The following is a 17,452-nucleotide window of genomic DNA, read 5'->3' as shown; positions in this document are numbered from 1 at the left end:
GGATCCCTTATACTTATAGGACCAAAAGATCATATTTCAAATGGTAGCAATTGTGATTTGATAGTACCAGGATATTCTCGTAAAATTCAGCTTAACATGGAGCGCACTGACGTTAGCCTCACCCGACCAATAAAAAGCACTGGCCGTCCATGCCTCTCATCCCGTCAGTCCCACTTCAGATGGCCACGTGTCCCATTTCCTTTTTAACCAGGTCGGTGACTTTTGATACATCCGTAGTCCCCACTCCCTACTGTTGCCTCTCCGTTTCAAGAATGAAAAAGCACTGATGGAAGGAATATTAAAAAAAAAAGGTGCCAGACACCACCTTTGGCTTAAATCAAATTTAACGCCGTCTCCTTTCGAACTATTAAATTGACGACGTCAATTTTTTTTTCCATTTCAAATTTGCCCCCAAAGCTTCATCCATCTTTAATTAAGAGCTTTTTTTTTTTTTACAGAAATTTATAGTTTATTTCAATATTTAGGTTTTAATTGATGTTTTATACAAATAATTTTAAAAATTATGAAATTTACAGTTTAATAAATGAATGATACGTTGAATTAGATTCAAATATTACAATTTTTAATATTATGGTTTAGTTATTTAAATAATATAAATTAAATATTTGGTTAAATACATGCCCCCTCATCACATCATTTACAATTACACCGGACAGAAACATCAGCTTTCTTTTCCCTTTCATTGTCCCTCGCACCGAAATTTCGCCAAAAAAAAAAAAAAATTCAATTAGGTTTTCCGAGAAAAGATGGCGGAGCGTGAAGAGAATCCGGCGGAACCGCCAATGGAGAAGGTAAGCGAGAAGATTCACGATCACGATTCCTCGTCATCGTCGTCTTCGGATTCTGATAATGAGGAACCGGCTGCCCAGTCGTCTGTGAAGGCGGATATTTATCGTTTATTTGGCAGAGAGCGGCCGGTTCACCAGGTTTTCGGTGGTGGAAAGCGTACGAATTCTTTCTCATTTCCTTTCCCTTTTAAACTTATTTACATTTTCAGACTTAATTGTTAGGATTTAAATAAATTGGTTAAATGTTCGTTGGTGTAATATTTGAAACCTCTGTTTGGGTTGATCACTAAAGTGAAGGCATAAAATGTCAGGGAAATAAAATGCGGAAACTAATTTATTTATTAAATTTATTACTGGCTGTTTGGTTGCTGAGAAAAAACAAGTTAGAAAAAAGAACAAATGAGGTTATAGTCATTGACATAATTAAGCTTGTTATTTGTTAATGAATATTTTTGTAAGGTTAAACTGAATGATAATGTAGAACAGAAGATCGAAGTGTCTTGATTTTGTCTGTCAGATTTACTTTGTAACCATCTAACAAAGACAGATAATAATCACCCAAAAAAATATATATAGATAGCATTATAGTGTTATTTAAACCCGTTGTTTGCTCTTCTCTCTGTGTCCCACTGTATTTGTTGAATTGATTTATTGCAGCTGCTGATGTTTTTTTGTGGAGGAACAAGAAGATTTCAGCGGGTGTACTAGGTGGAGCCACGGCTATCTGGGTCCTTTTCGAGTTGTTTGAATACCACCTGCTTACTTTGGTCTGCCACACCTTAATTCTTGCACTTGCAATCTTGTTCCTGTGGGCCAATGCCCATACCTTCATTAAGAAGTAAGCATTCGGCACTTGTAATTTCAGTGCCTTTTGTGATCTATTTCTTGATTCGTTTCTTCCGTAAGCATGTTTGTGGTTTTTTTTTTTTTGAACGCCATATTTTTACTTCTACCTTCAACAAATTGATAGCACACCACTTCTGTTGTAGGGCCCCACCCTGCATCCCTGAAGTTCATCTTCCTGAGGAGCCATTCCTGCAGGTTGCTTCTGCCTTTAGGATTGAACTCAACCATGCTTTTGCAGTATTGCGGAGTATTGCATCAGGAAGAGATTTGAAGAGTTTTCTCATGGTATGTGCATTTTCTATCCATCTAATTTGTGAGCTATTCTCCTTTCTATTGAAACATGAACTCTACTGCTGTTATTGGTCGGAAGGAAAAGAACACTTTATTTGTGATTTATGCGTTTAGGGGCGTAATTACTTAGTTACGGGAAGCACAATGTCTAATGTTGACCAATTGCTTAATGTGGGAAGCACCTGCAATAAAGTACCCTTCCTTTTTTTCCCAAAAAAATAATTGTTTTATTTGTATAATTAAGAATGCAATGTTTTATATTTCAGGCTATAGCTGCCTTGTGGGTGCTGTCAGTTGTGGGGAGTTGGTGCAACTTCTTGACCTTGTTTTATATAGGTAATTACATCGGAAGTTCTTTTCAGGCTTAATGATTCAATTTTGTATAATATTTTTCTGATAACGGATAATTTTGATCTGTGAAAACAGCTTTGGTTTTGCTGCACATTGTGCCTGTTCTCTATGAGAAGTATGAGGACAAGATTGATCCCTTAGCTGAGAAGGCAATGATTGAGATAAAAAAACAATATGCAGTATTTGATGCCAAGGTTTTGAGTAAGATTCCAGTCAAAGCCAAGAGGGTTTAAACCAGTGAAGCTAATTTATTTCTGGTGGGCATTTGGGTAGTGATGTGTTTTGCTGGCTGGTGATTCTATTCCATAACCTTGGTATGCCGATTTCCATTGTCTTACTGACCAGCTATTTTCAAGTGTTTTATTTTTTCTTTGCAAGTTGAATTATTTTTGGCATTTTATGGGGGTCAGATCTGAATTGTGGTTTCATTTACATGCACTATGAGTAGCTTGAAGATAGCTCTACAATTCTAGGGGATTTTGTCATGGCTGGGTTCTATTTGGATATATTACCCAGTTTCTTGTACATCATTTTGTATCTTTCTTTTGGATGATTATGGTGCATGTAATTTTATGACCCCTAGTAGCTTTGAATCGTCGGTATGAAATGTTTGATGATCGACGCTTTCTTGATTGTCACAAAGATAGCTTGCATATACAATAGAATCTCAACCTCAGTAAATTAAACCTCGATTAAATAATAAATTTGATCAATCTAGATTCCAGGTCAAATGTTAAATTATAATTGGATGATATTTATTTATTTATTTAATAAATATTTCTTAATTCAAATGCTATTAATTTGTCCTTGTTTTACGGTAACAATTTATATGGTCTTTTAGGAAAGAAAATAGTGTGCATTGATTTCTGTAAGGAGAGTCAAAAACCAAAATCATGTGATGAGTCATTCATGTCTGAGGAATTAACCTCTCATCATTTTGCCTTGGTGTAATACTTTTTCTGGACCTGGTTTATTTTGTTTTTGGATTTGGGTCCCTCAAAGACATTGAAAATTTGACGAGTTGTAACGTGACATGCTTGTTGCTTGAGCCTTGAGTTACTTCGCCGTCGGATAATTAAAAATAGGTAATACATAACAATCATTCCACACTCTGTGCCTTACCCTACCTTATACCAGTCGTATAACCTTTGTTCTCTAATGTATTAATCGGATCCTGCAAGTGATCCGAGAGGGCGTTTATGCGTGCTATCATTCTTAAGTCATGGATCTTTCATCTTGCGAATAAGGCATATCTACTCTAGGCAAAATTTATCTTTATTTTCATGTCTTTCAGTTAATTTATCACTAACTTTAATTTTATATACAAAAATTATTTCTAAATTATAATTAGAATCCATTTTTTTTGGAACTTTTCTCACATCAGTAATGTAATCCTTACAACCTATAGATAGTTACTAAGTGAATATTTTTTTAATAATAATTTAACAAAATAGTAAAGGCAATATAATTTTTCATCCTTAACGACAAAATTTATCAATATATTTTAATTAAATTAGTTGACATTGTTAAGTAAATACAAATTTAGATAGTAATTTTAAAAAAAATAAATTTCTTATTAATTATATATTAACTAAAATTACTCCAAAACATATTCAGATTTTTAAGTAATTTTATTTAACATTTAGTCAAACTTTAATCTTAAGGAAGGCATGGTATTTTAGAACTGATGTGAGCTTGCAAACCCTTCTATCTTAAAACAAAATATTTTGGGTAAAATGACTTTTTATAAACTATAGTTGTAAATATCAGGATCAGCCTGCAGTACCACAGTGGCACCATGCCACTTCCTTTTGTCTTTTGTGGCAAATTATCATATAACCCCTTTCACTCTTTTTTATTTAAACTTTACTTTACAAATATTAAATTAATTTCAACTGCATCCATGTGAACATTACCGAAATACCCATGCTGACCAACGGTGACCGGATTTCAACTGACGGCGACGGAAAACTCAAGTTAGACACTTTTGGCCGAGCTAAGTCCAACGGTGGTGGTGGTGACCTCTCACGCGTGGTGATGGCGCCGGATCGAGCTCCCAAAGCCGTGAATCCTTCAATGACCGATTAACGGCAAATAGGCTCCCCCCGGTGGCTGTGATTGGTCGGAAAATACAGAGGGAATCAGGGGGAGCAAAACTCAAGTGATAGCATCACCGGAAACCGGAGAAATCACGGCGAATTGAAGCGGCGGTTCCGCGGCTTTTCACGACTTCAATCGGAAGCTTTCCGAACGCTTTTCGGCGACAAGATTGGCATGGAGATGACCGGCATCGCACGATCTTCCGATCGGTACCAACCTTGGCCGGTGAAGTGGCCGGAAATGGAAATAGCATCCGGGTCGGGTTGTGGATTCGGCATGGGCATTTCAGTTCACAGAGGGGGTATTGTGTTATAAGTGTAATATATAATAAGAATTTGTAAATAATAAATAGTATAAGGTGCTAACTAAAATGTCCATGTGGATGTAATATATATTAATTTAATATTTGTGAATTAAAGTTTAAATAAAAACGAATAAAAGGGAGTTATATAAAAATTTACAATATTAGAGCCATAAAAGACAAAGGATGTGGCACGGTACCACTATGGTACCATAGCCTGATCCTGTAAATATACACTTAACATTTAACAGTTGTGCGTTAATGAGCAAAATAACGACTCCAAACGAAGCCGTGATATATAATAATGAAAACCACGTACTTGTTTTGCTCAATTTTTTCCCCTGCCTTATTCCCTCCCCTCCCAGCCCCCGCCCCCGCCTCCCCTCCCCCCCACTCTTTTGGCCCTTGAAAACTACGGTTGTACTTATTTCTGAACACCAACGATGAAATTCTGTGTCTTTGATACGTAGGAGAATGATTTTCCGTCGCCCAGTGATAGCTAGAAGCAGGACATACGGTGCACTACACTCTATTTAAAATTATCACAGAATAATCCAACTCAAGAGTTACATCTGCTAAAAGATATGCACCTAATTAAATAACACCTGCGTTATTGAATATAACTAAGGTGTTATTGAATATAACTCATTAAGTGATATAAATTACATATAATATAACTCAGCATGACCCCAAAATAAAATAGTGTGCCGTCTTCTCAAATAAACTATCAATCAAATTTTCCTTCGCACCTGTGAAGTTTTTTAGTGCTCAACTCCTCGTATAGACATGAGCTCTCTAGGAACATTGCTTATTGAGATTTCAAGTATAAAAGAATTAGTCAAACAAGACACTTAGCTACAACATTAAAAAAGAATCTATACCTTTGATTTTTTTTTTTTTCAATCTTTTTGAAAGGATCTATACCTTCAATTAATTACACATTTTCAGTGATCCGGGAGTAGTCTTGAGAGGCGAGAATTGCTCTTTGATGATGAGAGAGGAACTGTTGAGAACTCTGAATCAGAATGTTCCAACTGCCGAAAATTTCCTTGAGAGGACAAGGGATTAAGATTTTGGCTAGGAGATAAATTCGATCTTGAAAACCCAGGGACTGCAGTGGGGCTAGTCTCTGCAGTAGTTTGACTTCTTCCATGTATATCTTCCTTGGATCTGGCCATATTTTCAGCAGATTCTCTCCTCTCTCTTTCTTCAGTTTCCTTAAGAAGAAAGTCAACCCATAGATCTGCAAAGGACTGAAACAAAATGTATTTAATTAAAGATTAGGTTTCTGAGGAAGTGTCTGCAAAGAACAGAAATGGATTTATATTGAGAATTCGGTTATAAGGAGGTGTAAAGACCCAAATAAATTGGATTCAGATTACAAATTAAGTCTGGAGGTGTCAAATCCTGGAAGATGAAGATAGTGGATGGGAACTAGTACAGAATAGCATGCAAATATTGAATAATTCTCAAGAGAGACAAGCCAATCTCGGGCAACCTACTAAAAACTTTACCACAAAATAAATTAAAGCAAACCCAGTGAAGGCATATTCACAAAGAATAAAAGAATGTGAACCTGATTTTCAGATGCCATTTTTGCATTTGCATCTGCCTGACTTCCTCCTATGATTCCGCCAACTAGACGACCAGGTAGACCCAAAACTCCGCGAACAACACCTTTGCCTGCACCTTGTTGAGCCATGCCTATTCTTTGCTTGTCTTCATCAGAAAATCCTAGCATCCGGACCATAAGATCCAGAACCTGAAAGGCACATGCAAATCATAAAGCTAAAAATAAAATCTACCTGAGTTGAAGCCCCATCTTAATCACAAATTTATTTGCATGAAGAAAAATCAAGGAGAGAGGATTTCTTCATTTAATGTGTTTATCAGAATACTTTAGTATTCATTCTAAGAAGCCTTTACCTCTTTACTGTGGTTTCTCTGGAAGTAGGTGACTAGTAACTTTATCACGATGCGCCTGCCAAAATAGCCAGCACGATTAGAGTTCTGCAATATTGCAAGATATTTAAGAGACAGTAAAGGTAGAAGTTCTGATAGTGGTATTATGGTTTTCATCCAATCAAAGGGCTCTTGGACTCCCATTCAGTTGACTCTAAAGAGATGAGAATCACTTGAAAGTAAAGAAACTGTCAATTCGCAAGACTTACAATGACTGATCCTACAATGGTTGCGAACATAACATGATAATAATTGAACACATGAAACAGAAAAACAATATGAGCAACATCTCAAGACATTGCTATCATCCAAGTCAATACAAGAAATTTCTTTCAATTTATAGACTCTGAAAGGAAGAGAGACACAGGATAGGACCATATGGCTGCATCAACAAAGCCATTAGAAGAAAGAAGGTTTCCCTGTATAGCAAAGCACAGCCAATCTAGATAACATCCCACAAACCATGCATGCAACAAGTAATTTTATCTAAACAACCTATTTTTTCCCAACAGCAAACACAAAGGTGGGTGGAACAAATGCTATTCTCATAATTGGTCTCGGTCAGGTAAATAACCCAACACCTAAAAGATAACTTTGTAATTATAAGTTTAAGGAGGCTAACCTGTCTACAAGAAAATCTGAATCCACTGACATTCTGTTAAGCCTTGTCATACTTTGTTCAACAGCACGGCGTAGTTTTGCATTATCTTCCTCAAGCTTGTTTGCCCTACCCTTGCCTTCTGCCAACATTTTTTCAGAATGCGAAAGCTTAACCAAAATTTCTTCCTTCTCGCTCCTTGATACTTCTGCTCGTTGATCTGCATTCTGATGGAAGAATAGAACATAACAAATACGAAGCAAAATGACTTTAATCCAGGTCACCAATGAAGATGAGTAATCATTGTAGAAACAAATATTATCAAAAGATTTCTTCCTTGAATCTCTCAATATTTACAGTAGTGGATGCATTAGGAACCTAAGATGAGAATGTTAGCTGCCTCAAATAACATGGGATGAGACTAAACATCTATCCAGTACTAGTAAAACTACTGTCACCAGCACCAAAGCATTAGATGCAATCAAACTAATCTAGGTCCCTCACTTAACTGAAACAGTGCACACACTACCAACTAAAAGAAAAACACAGCTAAATTTATTGTGAAAGAGTCTGTTAAGGATCCAGTTTATGTGTCTTAAGAATTGTCATCTCATACTGAGAGCTAAAGATAGTTAACCCCACCAATGTTAGCATTCCCAAGCCATTACAACATATCCATGTAGCAGAGTACAACTACCGTGGAACTCACTGTTAGTTGAGTTGATATTTTATGCTCTTTGCTTGGTTGTGTATGTTTCATTTTCCTTGCCTCATATGTTTGTTGTTATAGACACCTCCAAAATGACTTCCATTTCTGTGCTCTTTTCACATTTATACAGGACCTATCTCTGAAGATAATTTTAATATACAAGCTTAACAAACAAGATAATACGGATACAGATGTTTTCACTCTTTCAAGTCACTAGGCAATCATGAGGATTTCATCAACCATAAGAAAAACATTATGTGAGCTATCCTTTGTGAAAAAGTGAGGTAAGTCAGTAAATTAATTGTAAAGATGGCAAAGGAATATCAAATCACAATAGGATGAAAGAAAGGAGAATGGATCATACTTTCAAATACTCGGAAAGTTTAGCTGATTCTTCTCTTGCCAAAGCCAACTCACGCTCCAAATGTCCCTGTGCATAAGAACAATATTACTAGCATAAATTCAAATTATCTCTATTTTGGAAAGCCCTAGCACAATAAACAATTAATGTTTGTTTACCTTAGCTTCAATTTCAGCAAAATACTGGCCGAGAGCAGTTTGAAGATTCAGAAGTTCAACATTTTTTGCTTCTATTGTCCTCATACAGTTTGCAAGTTTATTGTTCAGACCATCAATGATTTCCTTAGACTTCTGAATTTCACTGTGGTTCATCATCTTGAATTCTTCCTGCTTTGCAAGAGTCTGTTTCAGAACATTTTCCAAATGCAATATTTGAGCCCTTTGATATTCATTATTCTCACGAAGCTCTTCAATGATCTTACTGTCCTCATCCATTTTTTCTGATTCTTCTTGTGCCTGACCAATAGTGCAGCAAGAGAAACCATCTTTAATTTTGACTGCAGAAAGTTTAAAAGATAACTTTTACTAAAAAGTACTAAAGAACAAAGAGAGAATTTGAATCTACAAGAGCTTTAGCAAGCAACATCAATTTTAATAACAAAATAAGACCTTAGAATCCAGACCATAACACTCACTTTAGACAGTGTTATGTATTGAAATAATCACAAAAATATAAGGGTTAAAGGATACAATCAATGAAACATATATGACTCAAAACAATTGAAAAGATATCATATGAATGTATCAAATTGCACATAAGCAAGAAGCAAGGTAGGTTATATTTCTCCAGAAACTCCTTTACCACAGCATTTACACTGTCAATCAATAAAACTGCACGGATAATTAGAATCTCTTATATTTTAGCTTCAATTCTAATCAGGAACCAACATTGAATCTTCCAGTCCTTTTCATCATTATAAGTGGTCCAATGTTCTTATACGGCTATGCATTTTCATTACAGAAGTACAAGCATATGATCATGAGGGAGTACTCTACTCTGAAGCATAACAAAAATGGAAGCTGAAATATATTCAAATATCACATAAATGATTTTATAAACACAAGCTACTTGAAATAACCTTTTCTATCAGATGCTGCTTAAGACGGGTTAATTCCTGCAATGCTTTGTCCCTTTCAGAGCATGTTTCCTTCAAGTCTTTCTCCAATTTCTGCAAAGATTGCTCCATTTCTTCTTTTCCTGGAAAACTTTCTGATGACACCATCTTCTGGGGAAAATGTAACATCATGTACAACAAGGTAACACAGCATTAATGTATGGTGGGGTCACCAGCCGTAGGCGAGGAATAGTTCGCCTAACAAGTAAATGAAGTGAATGTATAAAGGACACGTAAGCATGCGCTGATGCGCACCCATACTAGATGCAGAACTTACCCCATCCAATCTACTTGGATACTCTGAAGCATCTGGAAAGATTTTTTCATTGGATGATTTCCTGTTCTTTTCCAAAGCAGCCACGAGTTCAGTTTTCTCCATCTATAGATTTAAATAAAAGGTCAGTGTCACACAAGCAGAATAAATTTCTGAGCAAATTCTGAAAGTACAAAATTATTAACCTTAAGACTATTATTTTCCTTCTCTAGAGTTGCAACTACTCTTTTCAAATTCTCCACGACATCATTCGCATCTCCATCCTCTCTTCTATTTAACTCCATTTGCAGTCGTCTTAATTCTGATAATTTTCCATTCAATTCTTTGCGCATTTCAGTGATTTCAATGGAAGTCTGCCAAAAGAAAACAAAATATGCTTAGCCAGAAAGCACACAAGTAAAAGAGCACAAAATTCCTACATATAAATCACCCTGTCACAGCTGCTATAACTCACTTTATCCTTATCCATTTTAAGTGACTTGAGCTCATCCTGGAAAGATTCATTCAGCCTCTGTTCCTCTGAAAATAGAAAAAAATTAAGAAAATAATTGTAAGAAAGTGCAATGTTGGGAACTGTAGAACTAACAGTTATTATCTGGCTACAATTATTAAACAGCTGTTAATTAACTATTATTAGTGGTTGAGTGTCACTAGGGCAGTGGTTAGATTAAATTAATAGTTGGGTATCACAGCTTCAGATTTTCTGGCTAGAGTTACTCATGGCCTTCATAGCCATTTTCTTCTCCAGACTTAATTGCCACATTTTTGTTGGGCTTCATTGCCAACTTATTCTTCCTGAAATCATGTCAGAAATGACTAAAGCTGATACATCTTTTGACCCTATCCATGATGAGAACTCCACATTCCAGATTACCACCACCAAACTTGATCGAATAAATTCATGGAGTGGTCTCAGTAAGTGAAAATCTCCCTGAAAAGCAAAGGGAAGTTTATATATGTGAAGGATCCCAAATTTTAGACATTGGATGTTGAGAATTACATGGTCATGTCTTGGTTACTTAACTCCATGGAACCCCGAATCAAGAAAACCTATATTCTGCTTTCTACAGCCAGAGAGGTTTGCAATGCTGTGAACAAAACATATTCCAAAGTTGGTTTGGTTATACAGATATTTCAAATTAAGAGACAGATTTATATCACAAAGGATGGTCCATGAATATCACTACAACACTCTCAAAAGGTTGTTAACTAAATTGGATTTGTACCAGAATGTGAAGCTGCAATGTTCTGAAGATGCAAAGACAATAAGAGATCTTATGGAAAGAGAATGTGTCATATAGTTTCTATTAGGACTTAATTTAGTGTATGAGCAAGCAAGGGATCAAGTCCTCAGGACTAATCCTCCACCTGATCTTGACGAAGCACTTGCTATCATTAGAGGAGAGGAGAGCAACAATAGCTGGTGGGCACTAAAAACCATAGTTTTTGATAATCAAAGAACTCTGAAAAAACCGATGACCTTATTTCCATACTTGGGATTGGATCTTTACCACCAAAGGTATTTGATGTGTTTCGTATGCGCTTGTTTAACTCCATTTACAGAGTAAACTTGATCTTAGAACCGTAAAGTGTGTTTTTCTAGGCTACTCCCCAACAAAAAATGGGTACAAATGTTATCATGCTCTTACAAAGAAGACATATGTTACTATGGACGGATCTTTGTGGAAAATTAATGACTTTAGTAAGACCTTACTTCACAGGGAGCGACTTAACAGACTGAGGAATCAAGGTAACAGCTGCTAAAGGTCCTCCTACAAAGGACTCTCCTTCAGCCTTCAATCTGAGACCACAATTCAGCTTAATGGCCACCATTCCAACCAATCAGAGTGTACTATTCCACCAAAAACACCCTCTCTACTGGCAACAAATGCAGAGGTAGATATTAAGGCCCAGAGAACACCCACTCTAAGAATGTATTCCAGAAGGAGGACTGTCACCACTTCTCATGCTCCAATTGTTAGCCTTGAATGAGGTAACAGTTCTCATTCCTATTTCTCTTCTTCAAGATGTTATTGATTCACCTATTGCTTTAATAAAAAGGGTTCCAAATTGTACCCAACACCCTATGTCTCCTTTTGTGTCTTTGCAGAACCTTTCTCCTCAGTATAGGTCTTTTCTCACATCACTGTTGTCCCAAAGAGTTCCTACATCTGTTCAGGAAGCCTTAACATCAAAGCCATGAAAGAGGCAATGAATGATGAATTAAAAGCCTTGGAGAAAAACCAAACTTGGCAGATTGCGGACTTTCCCAATTATAAATTGGCAGCAAGTGGATTTATACCATAAAATACAAGGCTGATGGGTCACTGGACAGACACAAAGCAAGAGTCATAGCCAAAGGATACACCCAGACTTATGAAATAGACTAGTACATTTGCACCTGTGGGGCAGGTTAACACAATCCAAACTCTCTTGTCCTTGGCAGCAATGAAAGAATGGCTGTTGTACCAACTAAATGTGAAGAATGCATTTCTCCATGGAGAATTGGAAGAAGTCTCCATGGATATTCCACCAGGATATAGGGAGAACTTGAGAGGGAACAAAGTGTGCAAGTTGAAAAGGTCCCTCTATGGTTTGAAGCAATCACCATGAGCATGGTTTGAGAGGTTTACTAGAGCTATGAGAAATTGCAGCTACTTCCAAAGTCAAGATGACCACACTCTTTTCATTAAGAATTCAATAAAGAGGGGAATTACAGCTTTGATGGGGTATGTAGACAATATCATTGTGATGAGTGATTATCATGAAGAAATAGCTTGTTTGAAAGCCCATCTAGCAAAAGAATTTGAAATTAAAGACCTTGGTAACATGAGATATTTCATGGGAATTTAGGTAGCTAGGTTATGGCATGGAATCTACATCTCTCAACAGAAATATACCCAAGATCTATTACAAGAAGTCAGCTTGGTTGGCTGTTGATCAATTCATACTCTAATTGAAGCCAATCATCGACTTTGAGAACTGATAGAGGGAGAAGAACTGTGGACAGAAGAGAATATCAGTGAATGGTGAAAACTTATCTACATATCTCGCACAAGGCCGGACATTGCCTATGCCGTTAGTATAGTTAGTCGATTTATGCTTGCCCCTCTAAAGCGCAACCATGAAGTTGTTGATAGGATTTTGAGGTCTTTGAAGGGATCGCCAGGCCTTCTATTTCAGAAGGGAGAAGAACTTAAACTAGAATCTTACAGAACGTGGATTGGGCTGGTTCTACGACAGACCAAAGGTCAACTATTGGGTATTCTACATTCAAGGGTGTCAACCTAGTTACTTGGACGAGCAAGAAACAACCTCTGGTGGCTTGCTTTAGTGCACAGGCAAGAGTTTAGTGCCAGCCATGGCGCACAGTATATGTAAGCTATTGTAGTTAAAGATAATTCTATCTGATTTGAAGGTCAAGACAGAAAGTCCTATGATGAATTATTTTGATAACAAGGGCAATAAGTAATGGTCACAACACTGTTCAACATGACCGGACTAAGCATGCTGAAATTGATAGAGACTTCGTCAAAGGAAAACTTGACTCAGAGCAAATTTGTGTTCCATATGTTTCTTCCAAGAGTCAACTAGCAGATGTGCTGACGAAAGGACTACCCATGACCACCTTCCAGAATTTAATCAAGAAGCTATCTTCGCATCAGCTCTAGGGCGAGTGTTGGAAAGTACTATATGGGGAACTGTAGAAATAAAAGTTATTAACTGGCTACAATTAGCAAACAGCTGTTAGTTAGCTATTATTAGTGATTGAGTGTCAGTAGATAGTGGTTAGATTAATTAAAAGTTGGTTCAATTACTGTAAATGAGATAAGCAAAGAAATAAAGGATCTTTTCTCTTCAATAATCTTTTTTACTTTAAAGAAGTTGCACACTTAAAGCAATTAAAAAAAAAAAAAAAAGTCAGGGTACCAATTTCTTTATCATTCCATACTGTCAACACTTTATCCTCCTTGCAGAAATATACCTTGTAATTTTAACTGTACATGAGCGAACTTATTGCGTTGTTGTTCAAGCTCCATCCTAAGTTGTCTTGTTTGTGACTCATAAGCTGCTCGTTCTGCAGCCAGGGACCTATTTTTCTCTTCCAGCAAATCTGCAAGCTCCTAGAAGGCATTCATATATCCATTCTTAAGTTCATTCACCAGAAAAAATAGAAAAGGGAAAAACAGAAGAAAAGTAAAGAATTATAAGAATACAGAAATTAATTCAAATGGTACTCAAAAAGAAAGAAAAAAAGGGTCAAAATCAGCAAAAGCATGTCCTTTTTTTAAAGTAAGCGCCGAATTTGTAATAATTTAATAATAAGGGTAAATGCTCATTTAGTCCCTATATTTTGAATTAAGTACCCTGCGGTCTCTGTATTTCAAAATGTACCTCAAAATACCCCTACAATTAAAAAATGTTACCATTCTTTTTATTTTCTTTTAAAATAATACCTTCCAACAATATACTTGACATTAATTAATTTAGCTATAAAAAAAGTCAATTAGCAAATTAACTGGTAATTATTTATTAGTAAATTAACAATAAATATCAGTGTGAAAAACTAGTATTTTTTCTACTTGTGCAATAATCTTACTAATAATTATTTATAAATAAGTTAATATTAGCCATCTTAAAGTAATACTTAATATCCTTACAGCAACGTTACTAATACTTATTTTATAAAAAAAATTAATTTACCAAATTAATCCTAAAAGTAAAATAATAATATAAAGAGATTGTGTAAATTTTTATGTTACTTTTAAGGTTAATTTGAGAAATTATCATTTTTTTTTCTTTTTATCAACATCCCCAAGAATATGTTGCAAAGATATTATTGTAAAAAGAAAGAAAAGTACAGGTAGGAGTGTAATACTTTAACAATAGGGGTGTCTTGCGATTTTTTTTTTTAAATATGTGGACTAAATGGACGCTTAAGTTAAAATATACGGACTAAACAAGCATTAACCCAATTAATAAATTTTCAGGAACATTCATATCAAGATCAAAACCTAAAATATGAAGCAGGTGAGGCATAGGATTTAACAAAAATATTCTCCTCTAAGGTAAGCGAAAACCAAAATGCCATTACCTTTTCTTTCCCTTGCATCTTACTACTTTGTACAACTTCAGTTTGTAAAGCATGTGACCCATTGCTCACTCCATCTTGTTTAGAGAAACCATTCTGCAATTGATGCCCGGCGTGGCGGTTTTTTACTTGAGCTGTAAGTTTATGCTGTCTACTTGGTGATAGATCACCACTACCCTATACAAATTAAACTTTTTCAGGATATATTCAAGAGCTTATAAAAAAGCTATTTTTTCTAATTACAAAAAGATAGCACGATGTTTGAACTCTGCAACAGGAAAATCATATTTAAAAGCAGACAACATACACAAAACAACAACCAAAATAATCGATTATCAAAGAAAAAAGGAAATTAATCATCTTTAGCATAAAGTTCATCTGATGATAAAACACAATAACTTAGTATTTCAGTAAACATATTACGTAATGGATTAAACAATAAATTGAGGTTAAAAAATGTGCTGAAGTCATTGGGTTCTGACTGGGAGGCCATCCACGCCAACCATTAAATTTTCATATGCACCTTTGAAACTTTTTGCCAACTAGCTTTCACTAAGATTCTCACAATAGCTTAATATAAAAACTAAGAAAACCTACTCCCTTAAGCGTATATAGGATTCTGAGACATCATATCAGAAATCCTAGAACAATAGAAAACTTCAAAAGTTATGTGCCCTTTAGGTCTCTGAATTTGTTTATCCCTAGGTTCCTAAAGAACTGAACTAATTGGAGGCCAAAGTATATAGCCAGCAAATTAATAATGAAGCAACGGCAACAGAAGGTCATATACCATGGCCCAATAATCATGTGCCACGATGCATTACAGAGTGTAGCCATACTAATCTGTGAATCATAATTTGTGCAAGATAACTGCAGTGCAAAATAACATCAGAAGTGGTACACTTGATAAATGTGACCAAAGCATATTAACAAGCACATTCAAGTAAACATTTCAAATTCAAGCAAATTATGACCTAAACAAAGCAGAATAAGAACTACAGAAAAACATAAAATTAAGAATTACGGCAAAACATAAAAACACAAAAATAACATTAAAATTCTGACATGATGAAGTTTAAATGAGATCTGAGCAACTACCTTGGGAATGTTAATGCCGTTACTTGATGCTTTCGAATTTCCATTTCTAAATGCATTCAGAGCAGCATTCGTTGCATCCAGATTTTGCTTCAACAAGCCATATTCTCCATTCAATCTGGAAATCTGTTCCTGCAAATGACAATTATGGGAGGAAGGAGAATGGTATCAGGGAAATCAAAATTTCAGTAATCAAAGACCCCGAAATTAAAGCTACTGACTGATCAGAAGGGGGGAAAAAAGGTATTACTAAGAAATCAAGCAGAAGAACTTTCTTCTTTATGCATGGAATCTATGTTAGTTTCAGAACCAGCTTAGTAATCTTCAAATAGAAAAGGCAAGACGGACAGACAGAACAAATAGTGGAGGTATAGTTAAAAGCTAAAGTAGGGAAGAATACTCTTTATTTAAAAGAATTCAGCTCCCCAAAAAACTAATAAGCAGAATAGTTGGTCAACCTAATCAATGGTTTACAGTGCATAACCATGACCTCATGTAAGATAATGCCAAAGATGTAGACTGATATATCCAAAAGATTAGATGATATGCTTTTTAACTAGCCATTTGTTAGAGTGTTATTTATCAAATGAACACTTTCACTTCCACACATTATAAAAAAGGAAATAACTACAGCCTTAAAAAATTTGGTCACTTGTTAATGTTTTTCAACATTCTTGGATGTAATGTACTACTAAGTTGAAACAGAAAACAAGAAAAGGATCAGCAGAGTACCTCTTTCTCCTTTAACAAGGCCGCATAATTAACTGATAATGCTTTAATTTCCGCCTCGGATTCTTGAAGCCTCTTAATTTCCGCTTTATACCGTTCAATCTACAAGAATTGAAAAAAAAAAAAAAGAGCAGCTAAGAAATTTACAAAACATTCAAAATTTCAAGGATTCACGACCACAGAAATCAAAAACACAAACATAACCTCGTTGTAACAAATTAGGGCATAAATTTTAATCATACCTCAGGATCATGCGGTGATTCGAAACCATTTGATACCGGAGACCATGAAACGGACTTTGAATTGGCAAAACTGTGAGAATCCCTACGATCAGAGACCGACATGTCGTCTACATTGCGTGAATCGTAGATCTTGAGCTCTTCCCCATCGTCGTCGTAGTGCACATCAAGTGCGATCTTGTTTAGGTTTTCCTTATAATTTGCAAGGGTGCCCCTCATTCTTCAATCCGAATCCAAATTGAAAGAGAGAGATTCAAAGAATTTTAGATTTAAATATACCTTCGAGATTTATTACTTTTGGCGGAAAAAACTTGTCGGTGAAGGTTTTATAGGTATAGATCTGAGATTGAAACAGCAAACGATTTGTTTTCTTGTAATTATTAATTAAAGGTAATTACAGTACTGGGTTTTACAACACATTAGTGAGAGAATGAGATCAACCTTTTTGGATTCTGAAGCGGGTAAGGTACATCAATAATGGCCCGTTACAACTTCAATTGTTAAGTAAGCCGATATTTTACGCTGACATATACGTATGGTCCGGTATTCCGGCTCGGGTCGGTTCTCTTTGTTTTACCCCA

General features: G+C 35.7%; 2 protein-coding genes across 2 annotated transcripts; one reads left to right on the top strand and one right to left on the bottom strand.

Annotated features, from left to right (window-relative positions):
- Nucleotides 1-643: 643 nt before the first annotated feature.
- On the top strand, nucleotides 644-2,890 carry LOC127901153 (reticulon-like protein B5). The gene is made up of 5 exons (XM_052437629.1): nucleotides 644-966; nucleotides 1,467-1,647; nucleotides 1,799-1,940; nucleotides 2,213-2,282; nucleotides 2,373-2,890. Exons 1-5 carry the CDS (start codon nucleotides 768-770, stop codon nucleotides 2,528-2,530), a joined length of 750 nt encoding a protein of 249 aa, XP_052293589.1. The 5' UTR covers nucleotides 644-767; the 3' UTR covers nucleotides 2,531-2,890.
- Nucleotides 2,891-5,271: 2,381 nt separating this feature from the next.
- LOC102625413 (golgin candidate 4) lies at nucleotides 5,272-17,326 on the bottom strand. The gene is made up of 15 exons (XM_006491137.4): nucleotides 16,875-17,326; nucleotides 16,636-16,734; nucleotides 15,907-16,035; nucleotides 14,812-14,985; nucleotides 13,702-13,840; nucleotides 10,171-10,235; nucleotides 9,902-10,069; nucleotides 9,720-9,821; nucleotides 9,407-9,553; nucleotides 8,487-8,783; nucleotides 8,332-8,397; nucleotides 7,283-7,485; nucleotides 6,625-6,679; nucleotides 6,275-6,460; nucleotides 5,272-5,951 (listed from the first exon to the last, which is right to left on the bottom strand). Exons 1-15 carry the CDS (start codon nucleotides 17,088-17,090, stop codon nucleotides 5,643-5,645), a joined length of 2,355 nt encoding a protein of 784 aa, XP_006491200.2. The 5' UTR covers nucleotides 17,091-17,326; the 3' UTR covers nucleotides 5,272-5,642.
- Between the last annotated feature and the right edge of the window lie 126 nt (nucleotides 17,327-17,452).

This window comes from Citrus sinensis, chromosome 3, assembly GCF_022201045.2.
Source record: "Citrus sinensis cultivar Valencia sweet orange chromosome 3, DVS_A1.0, whole genome shotgun sequence".
Classification (NCBI taxonomy): domain Eukaryota; kingdom Viridiplantae; phylum Streptophyta; class Magnoliopsida; order Sapindales; family Rutaceae; genus Citrus; species Citrus sinensis.
Note: the sequence above shows the minus strand (reverse complement) of the source record. Positions and strands in the feature narration are given on the sequence as shown.

What these genes read in the sequence shown, in the direction of transcription:
- LOC127901153 (XM_052437629.1), top strand. Translation starts at nt 768, where the DNA reads ATGGCGGAGCGTGAAGAGAATCCGGCGGAACCGCCAATGGAGAAGGTA. An exon ending in GCCCATACCTTCATTAAGAA is followed by an intron (nt 1,648 to 1,798) that starts GTAAGCATTCGG and finishes CTTCTGTTGTAG; the next exon opens with GGCCCCACCCTGCATCCCTG. An exon ending in CTTGACCTTGTTTTATATAG is followed by an intron (nt 2,283 to 2,372) that starts GTAATTACATCG and finishes CTGTGAAAACAG; the next exon opens with CTTTGGTTTTGCTGCACATT.
- LOC102625413 (XM_006491137.4), bottom strand. Translation starts at nt 17,090, where the DNA reads ATGAGGGGCACCCTTGCAAATTATAAGGAAAACCTAAACAAGATCGCA. An exon ending in AGCAGCATCTGATAGAAAAG is followed by an intron (nt 8,784 to 9,406) that starts GTTATTTCAAGT and finishes ACTATTGGTCAG; the next exon opens with GCACAAGAAGAATCAGAAAA. An exon ending in AACTTTCCGAGTATTTGAAA is followed by an intron (nt 7,486 to 8,331) that starts GTATGATCCATT and finishes TTCTTCCATCAG; the next exon opens with AATGCAGATCAACGAGCAGA.